The sequence below is a fragment of the Camelus dromedarius genome, chromosome 2, assembly GCF_036321535.1.
Source record: "Camelus dromedarius isolate mCamDro1 chromosome 2, mCamDro1.pat, whole genome shotgun sequence".
Classification (NCBI taxonomy): Eukaryota; Metazoa; Chordata; class Mammalia; order Artiodactyla; family Camelidae; genus Camelus; species Camelus dromedarius.
Window position 1 is genome coordinate 102,802,714 of NC_087437.1, and position 13,786 is coordinate 102,816,499.

At 37.4% G+C, this 13,786-nt stretch overlaps 1 protein-coding gene across 2 annotated transcripts in view; it reads left to right on the forward strand.

Annotated features, from left to right (window-relative positions):
- Window positions 1–269: 269 nt before the first annotated feature.
- NCAM2 (neural cell adhesion molecule 2) overlaps window positions 270–13,786 on the forward strand; it is a 430,164-nt gene continuing 416,647 nt past the window's right edge. For both annotated transcript variants that reach the window (XM_010977397.3, XM_031458159.2), the window contains exon 1: window positions 270–524. In XM_010977397.3, the coding sequence (XP_010975699.1) occupies window positions 470–524 (55 nt within the window). In that variant the 5' untranslated portion in view covers window positions 270–469. The remainder of the gene's footprint in view (window positions 525–13,786) is intronic.

The following is a 13,786-nucleotide window of genomic DNA, read 5'->3' on the forward strand; positions in this document are numbered from 1 at the left end:
AGCGTGCGGCCGCCACTCGCGGACGCGCTCGTGCCAGCCGGACCGCGGAGGCCCCTCTAACAGGAGGCACCGGGAACCGAACTTGCGCCTCCGAGCTCGACTGCGGACGAATCCCGGGTCCGCGCACCTGCCGGCGGCGGCCGCCGTGCGGCGCGGAGGGATACGCCTCGGCCGCGCCTCCCTCCCCTCCCCGCGTCCCCGCCCCCGCCTCCCTCCCCGCCCGGCTCTGCTGCCGCCGCGGCGGCCGCTGCTGCCGCCGCCGCCGCCGCCGCCGCCGCTGCCTGGATATAGTGCGGCAAGGAGCGGAGCTTGCAGTCACTTTGCAAGGAGGAGCGCGCGGGCTGCGGGCGGCTGGGGCACTCCGGGAGCGGCGGCGGCTCCAGCACAGGCGGCCGTGACAGCGGAAGGTTCTCTCTCCGGGGCTGGACTTAATAACTTTGGAACTGTCCGCCAGTGTCACGTCCTGAACATGAGCCTCCTCCTCTCCTTCTACCTGCTCGGGTTGCTTGTCAGTAGCGGGCAAGGTAGGAGTGTGGTGCTTTATTGCATTTACTTTCCTTCCCCCTTCCCCCCAACCAAGAGAGGCAGAGGTGGCACAAGAATTAAATGAACGAACTAAAGTTATACTTATTGCTGTTGTTGGAATTTTCCCTCTTCCTTTTAGCTGCCGCTAAAAATTAGATCTGTTCTGTCGACAACCTTAAATAAGAGAAAATACAGAATGAGAGATGGGCATCAGTGAGCAGGAGATTGAGGCAAACTGCATCTTTTTCTGGGATCTTGGCTTTCTCTGATTTTTATTATCAAAAAATTGGATGAGTATGTTGATCTGTGTGAACAGTTAAAATATCTGTCTGAGGTTGCGGAAGGAAAGGGAACGATGGTGTTTTAAAGAAGCAGCAGAAACTATCAGCATTAAACTCGTTTGTGAAATACCTCTGTTGTGAACAAGAAATTCAGTTCTTAGAGACTCCTTTTTTCCCCTCTTCCCTTTACCAAGACCCCAATTGCTATGAAGTGAACGATGATGGCTTATTTCTGTTGAGGACTAAGAGAGGGGCCATGGATGGTGTGTATAAGAAAGCAAATGGATAAAACTAGGGATGTGTTGCAGTCATTCATTTTCACACACCACCCCCCGCCCCCGTTAATACAGCATGGTTGAAAATTTTTATAACATTAGATTGTAATTACACCTGTAAGGGATGTTTTAGCTTGTGGAGAACTGGTGGGATTTTTATCTCTTAGAAAAGAAAAAAAAAAAAAATGAAGAGCTGATTAGAACAGCCTGAGAGAGAATTTGTGGAAGCTTCCTGTTTATCTTTATAGAGACGGATGTGGATTTATCTTTCTCTGTTTAGTATACAGTCACATAAAATATGTTTATAATAAATGGAGGTATTTTCAACTGTTCAGACAAGTTTGGACATTTAATTGGGGACACAAAATACTAAAACGTGCATTGGTGGGAGTCTTTAAAGAAAAAATAGAACATAGCAGTAATTTTGTGATGTGTAATAATCACAGAGAATGTTATATTATTACTGTAGCATGAAATTGTTTTTTTTTTTTTTTTTGAGAATATATAAATCACAGCACAATTTAAAATATCTCCACTATATTCTATTCTAAGCTTTTTAGCCTCTTCTGTGTTGCTCATTTGGTCCAGCTGGGGGCGGTAGAACTCCATTTTAAGCTCTGAATGGTTTTGCTCTTCCACACTCCCTCGGTCCTTCTATCATTCTTCAGCAGGACTTGACATTTTGGATGTGAAACCTTCCTTTCTCTACCCTTCTCCTCCCTAAAGCTGTAGTGTTACTGGCGGTTGAAACACGATTGGATGCAAATTTTGTGTGCAGAAATCAGAACGCAAACACTGGGTGTTGCTATAGTTTGTAAAGTGTCTGGGTAAGATGCTCATTTCCCCTTAACAACAGAGTGTGCAAAATTTCACTGATAGCAAAATTGCAGATATGTCCATCTGAATCTCCTATTAGCCCAGTTAATTGAATCAGTAGTACAGCAAAGATCAACATATACTTAGTGCCCTACAGATACACTGCTTCAATTTTTGGAGAGCTGCTGGTTATGTTTAACTGTTCATTTATAAAATAGACAGGTATTTCCAAATAGTAAGAAGCAGTCCCTGAGAATTGCAGTTAAAATACCACCGCAATTAACCAAGTGTAGACAGTGAGTGTAGAGCAAAATTGGGGCATAATAGGAAGCAAGTTTATGCAGACTTAGGATACATGGTGACTGGTTTGGAGAAGGAAAAATGTCTCAGTCGTGGAGTCTGTGTGTTTACCATTGTAGACATTAAGTGTGTTGGAATTTGGGGAATCCAAGGGAAATCTTTGAATGTTTAAATAGTGCGTACAGACACATAATGTGGATCTATGTGTGTAACACGTATCTGAAATTGTGATTCACCTAATGTATAATTCAGAACGCAGGCTGGTTATAAAGAGGAGATCTAACGCTGAAGCATGCCTGAAGGGAAGCCCATATTCACTGAAATGAAGCAGGCAAGGAGGGGAGCATCGTTCTAAAGACCTCTCTATCGAGCACAATTTAAAAATGCACAGCACTCACAGAGGCATAGATGCCTAAGAGAGACCTAGCTTTTGTGAAATCGAACATGTGGTTCTTCTGTGCCGTGTGTCCTGATGAAGTCAGAGATGCTTGGAAACAGCAATCCTGATCCTGGGGTTCAATTCCTCTATGCTAGTGTTTTGTTCTCCAATTAAGGATGCAGCAGCAAGTATCAGAAACACCACTGGGAGCAGTTTAAAAAAAAAAAAATGCATCCAGTGTAACTCATTGTTTTGTTTATTGTTTTATAAATGAGGCCACGGAAAAGCCGCCAGTCGGTGATCCCTGGGCTTGCCTTAGAAATACTAAAATCCCAGCCTACTGATTTATGTTTCCAACAATATACTTGCAGGGGATTTTATGAAGCATGATTGAAGCTATTGCTTTGGAAAGTGGTGTGCAGTTAGACTGGGGAAAGGCAACGATGATGTATTCCCTTTTAAGTAGTCAAAACGTTTTGAACTGCAGCAGTTGAATAGGAGAAAATGACAGAAGTGAAAAACTGACTAACTTAAGTGGATGCCAATACCATAATTAGCTAACAAGGCCTAATAGTTCCACTTCTAACTTGCAACACAACATTATTGTTCTACTGTAGTGAGAGCCTTATTTTATTGTAGCAGAAATGCTCCTTTAAAAGCCTCTCTCATTTCCACTGTGAGATTAATATCTAATGAAGTGAGGTTGGGATTTAATTGTCAAGTCTGAATCAGTTGTCAATGGAACGGACCTTCTATAACTCCAACTTTTGCAATTATTTTCCCATTATTTTTAAAACTTGATCACAGCCTCTGTCATCAGAAATCTCCAGTGATAACTTATGCATTTGCTGTTTGGATCTATGTAAATTTGGATTCCCAAACTCTAGTATGTATGGGTTGCGTTCCTGAATCTTTTTAACTTGTAAAATAATTGTTTTTTTACCTTTTAAAATTACTTAAATGTGATTAATAAACATCTGTTCCTGATGTTCACATACATAAAATAGAAGCATTGTGGTAAGAAAACATAAGCAGGCACCGAGCTATTCATCTCTCCTGTAATCCAGTACAAGGGAACATACGTCCAACAGTCACCTAAGCCAGAATCGTGAATTGCCCAGCTAATTAGTTAAGCTTGCAGGCATCTGCTTACAATTACTCTTTCTGGTGAAGGGCTAGTAAGTCACTGTTCATTGGAGAAGTGTACCTTCCGAAAACAAAGCACCGGTGTCTGGGTGTCTACCAGCTTCAGGTCTATAGGAGGGTCTCCTCAAACCTATCTTCTTTGGAGACTGGTAAACAGATAACAGCCCTTCTCACATCCTTTTCCTTCTAGCCTGCTCTCATTCTTTGATGTCAGCCTCTTTTTGCAAGGTTTCTATCGACTCCATGTTCGTTTGCACTTAGAGAAGGTAGATTGTGTAAATGAATATCGTTAACTGTCAATGAGGCACCCAGAGGATTCCCTTCCCTGCTTAGTGTCAGAGGGGTTAAGGAGAGCCTTTGGTGGCCTTAGTTTTTATTGCTGAGTTGAAGCCCTGGAACACGGAGGGAAGTTGATGGGTCCTGAGTGTTCACGGAGTCTTTTCAATGACACCGGGGGCTCATGGTCTCCCAGAGGTAATGCCCTGCCCTATTAAAGAAGAAAGGAATGGAATAAAAGAACCTTAAGTAGAAGAAAGTCAAACTTCATATAATTTAGTGAATTAAATGGCACTTTTTTTTTTTTTTCCAAACATAAAACGAGTTTGTAATGGGACTGAGAAATGAGCTACGGAGATTGAGGTTAGTAACAAGCTGAATGATGTCATTTGTTTTTGCCTGTTTCCTTGTGAGGGAGCAATGAGAATGGAAACAGAATTGTCCATCTGAAGACTCTGGAGCTAGTCCTGCCACTTTCCCCGGCTTTTGACATTTGGGAAATGATTTTATCTGTTTTCAGGGTCATCTCTCGTGGCAGTGAACTTTGAGAGCCTGAAGAAAGTGCTCTTTAAGTGTCAGAGCTGATCTGAATTGCTTTTGTTTTGTTTGTTTGTTTGTTTGGTCTAAAGTGAAATTAATCCTCTTAGGAGTTGGCATATGCAACGTTAATTTAATAATTTTAATATTCCTTTAAAGGGAATAGCATTGTGACTCCAAATTCCATGTGCCCTTTACATTCTCCCAATTACACTGAAGACAAAAAGATTATAAATTAGTTTTAACTTTCCAAATTATATGATATGAGAACACTTTAAAATGAAACCAGTTCTTTTATGCTTTTATTAAGTGTAATATTCCTGAGCTTCATAGAGCCAAGTTATCTTTAATTGTTCAGCAAATAAAAGTGCTTCTGTATGGCATTCTTTTAAATATTTTAATAACTTTTAACTATTTACAGTTATCATAATAGAGCTGATCTCAAATAGCTGTGGACACTCTTCCTAGTTTCACACGTTCACTTGTGCCACTAACAATTCATCAAATGTTTTGAGATATTTCAGAAAGCTATGACGTCATGTGACAAACTTGTCTGAATTTAAATAGTTAAGAGGCGGATGGGGCGATCTGGAGAGTATTTATAAGCATAACAATCAACAGATGAGCCTTTGTGGAATTTCAGGTCAACTGATGAAAATTTTCTTGGCTCCAATTTGATTTTTGAAACTAGCAGAGAAAGAAAAAAAAAAAACACTGGATTTGGAATCAGAAGACCCAGACCACTAACGGTCTCTTGACTTTGAAGAAGCAACTTAAGCTCTCAGAGCCATTATTTACTTATTTGAAAATTGGATATAGAAATATTTGGCTAGTTGGCCCTGCTGTACTGCCTTGAGGAGCAATTGTGATAAAAGACATGTATAGGCGTCTTGTAAAATGCCAGCCCTACTATGACGGACATTGTTTATATTTTTGGCATACTATGCATACATAAAAATCTGCCTATGGCTTAAAACATCTCATTTTTTAATTTAAAAATTATTATAAGCTGCTCTGTGATTAGAGAAAAATATTGAGGGAGCAGAGATAATCTAATTCATTGATGAGAGTGGCTCATTCATCAAACATTCATTACATGCCTGCAGTGTCTCCAATATCTTATTAGGCAGCATTCCTAGGAATGATTATATAGGTTGTGTGATGAACACCTCTAGGGGGCGCTACTCATTGTCATGTTGAAAGAATACATATTTATTTTCACAGTTTTCCAGCAAAGGGCAGTAAATCATCCTAAGGGATGTATGTATTTCTTATTTGGTATCATTAATCCCTTTTATGACCACCACTAGGCTAGTATGAGTCACCGAGAGTCTTAGAAGGGCACAAAATTAGGATAAGTGACTTACTAAAGGTCAAATAGAAAAGTCAAAGGGTTAATAACTAGAGCTTGGTCTTTAAAATCTTAATTCAGTTCTCTGAACACCAAACTTTTGCATAAATTAAAAAAAATTCTAACAATTCTTCAGCTCAAAGTAAATATTTAAATTCTGTTGGTGAATCAAATAACAAACACTTATTGAGGCCATACAGTCAGGATAACATCAGCATCTTATAACAGTGTGAATCACTAATCCAAAGCACTGTCACCCACCTTATAGCAAGACTCCAGAGAAGTATTCATTTTATGGGTGAAGAAATAGAGAGGAATTATCTGATTTTTTATATCTTTTATAGTTAGTTGTTATCTGGAATTAGGATTAAATTTTCCCACATCTAGTTCAATGCCTATTTTTAATGCATTTAATGTATTTGTTTGAAAATTTATGTGTGATAGCGGGAGTGGTGGTGCACAGAATTCAAGGTTTTTGGTTGAGAAGACAAAAAATGTAAATTTTAAAAGCCAAACCAGCATATGAGAGATCAATAAACTGTTCAACTAAATGTTGCAAAATGTCAAAAGATGTCATATACTTAATTGAAAATTAAATGGTTTAAATAAGTCCTTAGGAATTCAGCACCTAGAAAGAACTAAAATTTGTTCAGTATTTGCTACCTGCCTGGCTCAGTTGCATGCATATCACATATACTAACTAGCTTAATATATACAACAGTCCTTTAATTATTATCATATTATATTCCCGTTTTATACTTGAGGGCCGTGAAGCATAGTAGTTGAAGGAACTAAGATTACACAGCTAGGAAATAAAGATTTGAACTCAGGACATGTGCAAAGATTTGCCTCTTTAACAGGACACCACCTTGTCACTCCCTGAAGCAGAGAGGGCATTATCATGGTGATATTAAACAGAGAAAATAGTACAAGGAGAAAAAAATATGGGGGAACAAGTTGTATGGAAGGAGGCAGATGTTCAGAGGACAGAATAATCCAGTTTGATTAAGTTAAGGGTTTGGAAGGTGAATTGTTGGACTCAGTCATGGAAACATTGGTAGATCTGAGAGCCAGTCAGGCTTTGGGGCCAAGATGAGTTAGATTGTTGTGTAGATCTTTGGGGGCCATTGTTTAGACAGGAAAATGACATGATTGAAGTTTTGTTTTGTTTTTAAGTCTACTGGCCACGTAGGGGGTGGACCAGAGGAAAATGATAAAGGAGTGAATGGACATGACATGTATTTCTATGGAAGAATTAATGAATCTTAATAACACATTTAATTTGGGCGATTAAGAGGAAGGTGGCACCTGATGTTTTAAGCCTATTGGATAGAGAGAATGGTTATATCTTAAAAGAAATAGGGATGTGAGTAAAGAAAACTGCTTATTTTAGGCAAGGGTTTTTTTTTTTTAGATTTCTATTTCTTTGTAAGTTTTAAAAACTGTATGTTGTTTGAGGAATCCACGGAATTTTCTGACTGAAATGAAGACTGAAATGTCAGTATTAAATTTAGAAATACAGACTGTTGATCTCTATCATTTCTTTAGAATCTTTCTCTCCTTTCATTTAATTTCTGTATTTACCTCATTCTTCCTTCATTGTCTGTACTCTAGTATTATTTATTATGTCTGGAGTTTTGAATTAAATCTCACAAACATGTAGGTCAAATTTCCTTTTCTTATATATTGTTTATTCATTTTCTTTGCTTTATCCATAATTTTAAAAAAAATTTTTTCTGGGGAAACTAAAAACAAACAAACAAAAAACTATAACAAAATAAGAAAAAAACAAAATAGAAACCCCCAAAACTAAACTTAAAAAAGTACTTTGATATTGAATATATAGAGTTGAATATTTTTTATTAGTAACCAAGGGAACTAATATTTTTGAATGCCTACTCTATGCCAGAGATCTGTGCCGGGTATTTTCACCCATTATCTCATTTAACCCTGATAAAAGCACATTTGGTAGATGATATTTTGAGATCGAAAGTGTCTGATTTGCCTAGAGATACTAAGTATGTTCTGCCTGCTGACACTCAAATTGATAGCCAAGAGCATCACATGCATTTAAGATAAAATTTAGTCTTTTCTGCTTCAGTGTGTATTTCTCTGATGTGCCTTATACATAATTGGCAAATAGGGGGATGATGTAGGAATTGTGTTGATCAGTATGTGATTTCCTCAAGTCGTTAATTATTAAGTGGTCAAGAGCAAGCTTTCTCATAATTGAAGAGAAAACCTTAGCAGTCTATGAAGATGTTGAGAAAAATGTGAAAAATCAACTCAAGTGCCTTTCTTTAGTGCAAGTATTAGTTTGTGTAGTGGCTTTAAGAACTATCTTCATTTCCACTACAACACACACACACACACACACACACACACACGCACATCTGGCAGCACTGAGAGTGCGGTTGTAGAAACTGGGAAATAGTTTCTCCTCTGTTAAAATGATGTGTTTGTTTACTTGTTGGTTGTTTTCATTTTTAAAAGGCTATACCCTGGATCATTGTTTTCTTTTTAAAGCGAATGCCCTTCAGGTTTGTGTCTTGAAAGAAGATGCAGAAACTAAGCAGAAATACCAATAGAGATTTAACTGTATCCGTATTTTAATTAAGATTGTTATGGTTTTTGTTAATGCTTGGTTTTACATTTCTGTAGGTTTCAAATGTTCTGACCTCTGATCCTGTCTTTTTCCATAAGCCGTGATATTTTTTACTGCACAGTTTTGCAGACACCAGCATTTTCAAGGATGCAAATATGGTCTTACAGCAGAAACGCTTGTCACTATTTGTAAAGGAAACCAACGTATTATGGCTGAGACCTATAATATAATAGAATAGTTCCCAGTTTAAGAAAATAGCACATTATACTTTGTCTTAAGTATTAGTGAGAGGGCTTGTGGGCAGTTTTTTCTATTATCATAACTTGTCCATTCCCAACCAGTTTTATAATAATTATATTAGGCTTTCTGATTAAATTTATATTTATTGTTTCTCTTAATTTCTCTCTTGATTATTATTTCCTACCAATTGCAAATGTTCAATATTGCCGGAGCCAAGAAGTTGCACTTTTATATTATAGCAGTAACTTTGGTTCATCCATGAGAGAAATGCTATACACAGATTATGTGAAGATGAAAACATATAACTTGAGGAATGTGCCACATACTTTATCACAGGACTTATCCATGACATTTACATGTTTCTGATTTTTTTAACTTTATTTACTTAGATAAACCACTTATAACTTTCTAATACCAACTGAAGCTAAACACATTTTCAATCTTGCTCACTTCATCATAATCTTTACCTTAGAATAATTGGCTTCACCCTACCTATGCTATAGATTATATACTAATGCATCATGCCAAGTTAAACTTTTGTAATTATCAAAGAGTTAGAGTTATATTTTAAACTTTAATATTTCCAAATGTATCTAAGGATACACTGAGACATAGCAGTTGAGAAAACCTTTTGTAGTCACCTTTAATTTACCTATTTGAAGTCTCATAATAATCCTGAAAGGTAGGTACTATGCCTGATTCAGAAAAGAGGAAAATGAACCTCAAAGAGATAAAATTATCTGCCCAAGAAAAAGATTTAAAACATGGTAAGACCAGGGCTTGATGTAAATATTTTACTCTAGATACAGCAAATTTTCCTATTATAAGGTCTCTGTTTTTACCTAAATATGTTTTACTCATATCCTTGAAGTAATGCTCAAAAATAACTTCTTAGTAGAGTACATGATTCATGCCACTGTTCTCTTTAAAGTTACTTTTGGACTGTGTTTATGGGACACAGGCTGTTAATTTTAATTGGAGGTCTACCTTTCATTTGAATTGTTCAGAAGTTCCTGACTTAAAACTGTTAAGACTCTCGCTTGTATTCATTTGCACAGTCCTGTTCTCTCAGCCTCATTGTTTGACACTGTGCACATGACAGACCATTCCTAGAATCCCCAGACTTGGTCCCTGAGTATACAGAGCCTGTGTGTTTTACATATTTTCTGTACGTCTTTGCCTGGACACTTCCTATTTTTCTTCAAGATTCAGCTCAAGCATCTCATCATTGAAGACATCTTTCTTTCTTTCAGAAAATATACGTTAATCGCCTACTACATACTGGTCAATGTGCAAGGCATGCTAAATCCAAACAAGGTGGTAACGTATCTGAATTCTGCATACCCAGATGTCATGATACTCTACTATGGCCTTCCATGTGAATTCCATGAGAGCAAGAATGTCTTTCCATGCTGGCTTCCCATTATATGCAATATGTTTGATTAGAGCGTTTCCTGTAAATTCTATTGTATTCCTGAAACATGCTTAGCATGTATGTGTTGAATGAGTATTTGAAGATTACCCAGCAGGAGTAAAGCACAGTGGCTGACTGGAAATATATAGTGATTTGGGTAGTGATGTGGTTTGTTGGAATTATACTATATGTCATTCTAGTATTTGAAATAAACATTTTGTTCATATGACTGCTATGCACATGATAGACCTATAATAAATATAGTAATATCTATAAAATAATCAAATCACAGTGATTATTTAATTCAGGAGGAATAGCAAAGATGAACTGCCTTATCTCTGATATTCTCTCCTATACTGAAAATTAATTAGACTGGGAATAAAGCAGTCTTTTAAATCTTGCTATGAGGTTTGTTCTTCTGAAGCCTTATTTGAGGCACGGGAAATGATTATGTAGTTGGGGTTTCAAAGTCTTCAAAATATAGACATAAATTAGGGAGATATAATATGTTGATGATGGTATAATTAAACAGATTCCATATCATCAATAGTAAATGTATGATATGTCAATAGAGCAAGTATTTAAAGTCCTAGACGTCAAGATAATCCCCTAGGGTTAATTAAAAGTTGCTTATTCAATCAATGGTTATTGGAAGCCAATTCTAAACTGTAGGTATAGAAAGACAAGCAAGAAAAGAGTTATTTTTGTCTTACTGTTTCATAGGCACTTGGATTTTTTAAAAATTCAGTTTAACCTCAGACAGTTTTCTCCTGTCTGGTAGCCATGTTTTGTCATGATTTTATGATATTCTCTAGGTCTAACTTCAGTGATAAAAGCATTTCAATTAATGGGACAGAATACATTTTCACAGACTCCAAAATACCTTTATCACCTGCTTATTTGTCTGCCTACCATTTATCCACTGTTACCGTTATTATGCTTGTCACTTTTAACTTGAAATACAGTTTGCAATTAAAGATCTAACAACTGTTTCTGATTCATCTATTTTTACTTTGCTTTCGCCCCTTAAATTTCACATAATTTATAATCACTTTAATTGGCTATCTACGTGAGTCATTTTATTTCAAAGCCCCCTCGTAAGCCCCACGCTAATGCATTTTGCCTTTGTGGGGACTGCATGTGGTTTGCAATTTAGAAAGAAAACTCCACACAGGTTATTAAATGAATGATATTATGCCATCCCTTGTGCTTTTCTGAAAACTTGCAAAGCCATATCCAAAATGGATATGAAATATTCAACTTTAGTATTCTCATGATATTAAAATAACACTTCTTAGTAATGAATTCTAAGCAATTATGAAATACCCTAAGTTACTAATGTATGTTTTCTTTCAAGTCTTTGTTCTATTTCTATTGTAGTGAAACATTTCATTAAAAATACCCTACTTCCTACACTGTGCATTAATACAGTTTGTTTGATAAATGGTGACTTCTTTAAGCAGAAAGTTATTTTCTTCTTGCTAGGAAAATCAAATGATTAAATATATAGACTCTGGTAGAAAAGAATTATCTGTTACTTAACTTTCACTTGTCTCTTCCTGTTTAGCTGCCTCTCACTCCCATACCTCATTTAAAAGTCTTAATATCTCTGGTTATAAACATGGATGTGGATATGTGATGGGAGAAGTGAAGTTGTCCTCAGAAATCAAGTGTCTTTTACTGATCGTGGCTCCAGATTACATTTTAACCACTGAGCAGAAATGCATGCAGAGAGCTTGGACTGAGAAAGGGAAGTAAATACTACTAGTAGATCAATCACTGCTTTGTTTCAGGGAGGATAATTCATCAGCTAAAAGAGAATGGGGGAGTGAATGGTGGAGTCAGAATCTGAAGAGCTGGGATAAAGTCTGACATAGGGGAGGGAGAAGGAGAAGAAGACACTCAAGAAAACATAGAAGGATACCAGTACCCTTGTTTCCTCAAATGCCATTTGTAAGTATTTGATGAATTAATTGAACAAGGGAAGATAACTAAATCCAGACACTAAATTCAGACAGTTAATATGGTAAGGACAGATGTTAATCAATAATATACTGTATTGGGCATAGTACATTACTGTACTCAATAGGATAAATAACTCAGGGTGAACTGAATTCAACTTTGATTTGTACACAGGTGACTGGGAGTTTTAAAGGGAAAAAGAGAGAAAAGGGAGGGGGTGAGTGGTGAGTGAGTGAACTCCATAGAGTCAGGGAAGTGAAAAATTGTAAAAACTCAAAAAGGGTGGGGGCTGGTCCCTGTGAATCCCATCTAGTTTGTTTACTGGCTCTTTCTTATCAAAGTTAGGTTCCCTCCCTCCCACGGGGTCTAGGAGACGGGAGTCCTACCTTGACGCGTTGGCTGCAACAAACAGTGAATTATTTTGGCAGCCTTGAGTTTTCTCCCACTGGTACTTTAGAGTCATCCTAGGGATGTGGCCTTGAGTTGTTAAAAATTAGGTTAGTGTTTTGTTCAGGTCTTTATGGGCCAAGGTTGAGGCCTGGTTAAGAAGAGGGCTCAGTGGAGCCTGGCTAGAGCTTGGTCAGCGAGAGAATCTTCCTCAGAAGAAGATCTGTCAGTCACCCTGCAGGGTCCTTTCATATACTTTCATATGAGTTACCTCGTCTTTATATTCACAGCATATCTGGGAGTTGTGAAGGAGGGAACTGAATTTCATAAAAGTTAAGTAGCATCTAATAAGCACAGGTCTTCAAATTCAAATTCAGTTAATATTTGATTCTGAAACTTTACTCCTGCCACTGACTGAAACGTGGTTCTTTTGAAGTAGTAAGGAATTGCTGGAGGGAGAAAGAAAACATTAGGGGCAGCTCTAGGTTCAGGTTTTTACCATTCTTTCTGGCCATTTCTTTTGAATAGCTAGACTCTAGATAAGACCGGTTAGTAAACTAGTAAATCTTCTACCGACCTAAAGATTTATGAGCATGGAGAACCAACCGGATTTAGAGATATTAGGGTCTGGGTGACTGCAAGGTGGGGCAGTTCTACTGTTCATGTTAGTGTAATTCATTAAGGACTATATGACGTTAATATTTAAATATCAGCTATATTTTAAAATGGATTCTCTTATTGTAAAACGCTATAATGATTAATAAGTCATCAGCTGTGTCTTAACTTATTAAATACTTTCTTAATGAAATTACATCAGTTTAGGATGCTTTTAGGGGCAAAGAAGAGAAGAACACATTCAAAATGGCTTAAAAGTAAACATCTATTAAAATATGTAAGGAGCTACACAGAGGTAGGTTTGGATTTCATGTTTCTCCTCAGTTTTGGCTGTTTTTCCTTCATGGAAGGAACATGGCTGCAACAGCTTTATCTATCACGTTGTTAGACCATAAAACCTGAAGTTATGAAAAATAAATATTTATTTGATTGGCCTCACTTTAATAGTAATGGGAAAATCCCCATATGTCATCCAGCAGACTTCCCTCAATTCTCATTGGCTAGAATTGTTTCATATGAACTCCCTAAACCAATCAGTGGTGAGGAGAATGACATCACCATTGTGTCCCTTGACTAATCAACTCCTTTCTGTTGCTGAGGGGGAGTTACGAAGAATGAGGGAGGAAGTTAAGTGTTTTTGCTACAGGGATGTTGAAAGGGCCCTTTTTGACAAAGAA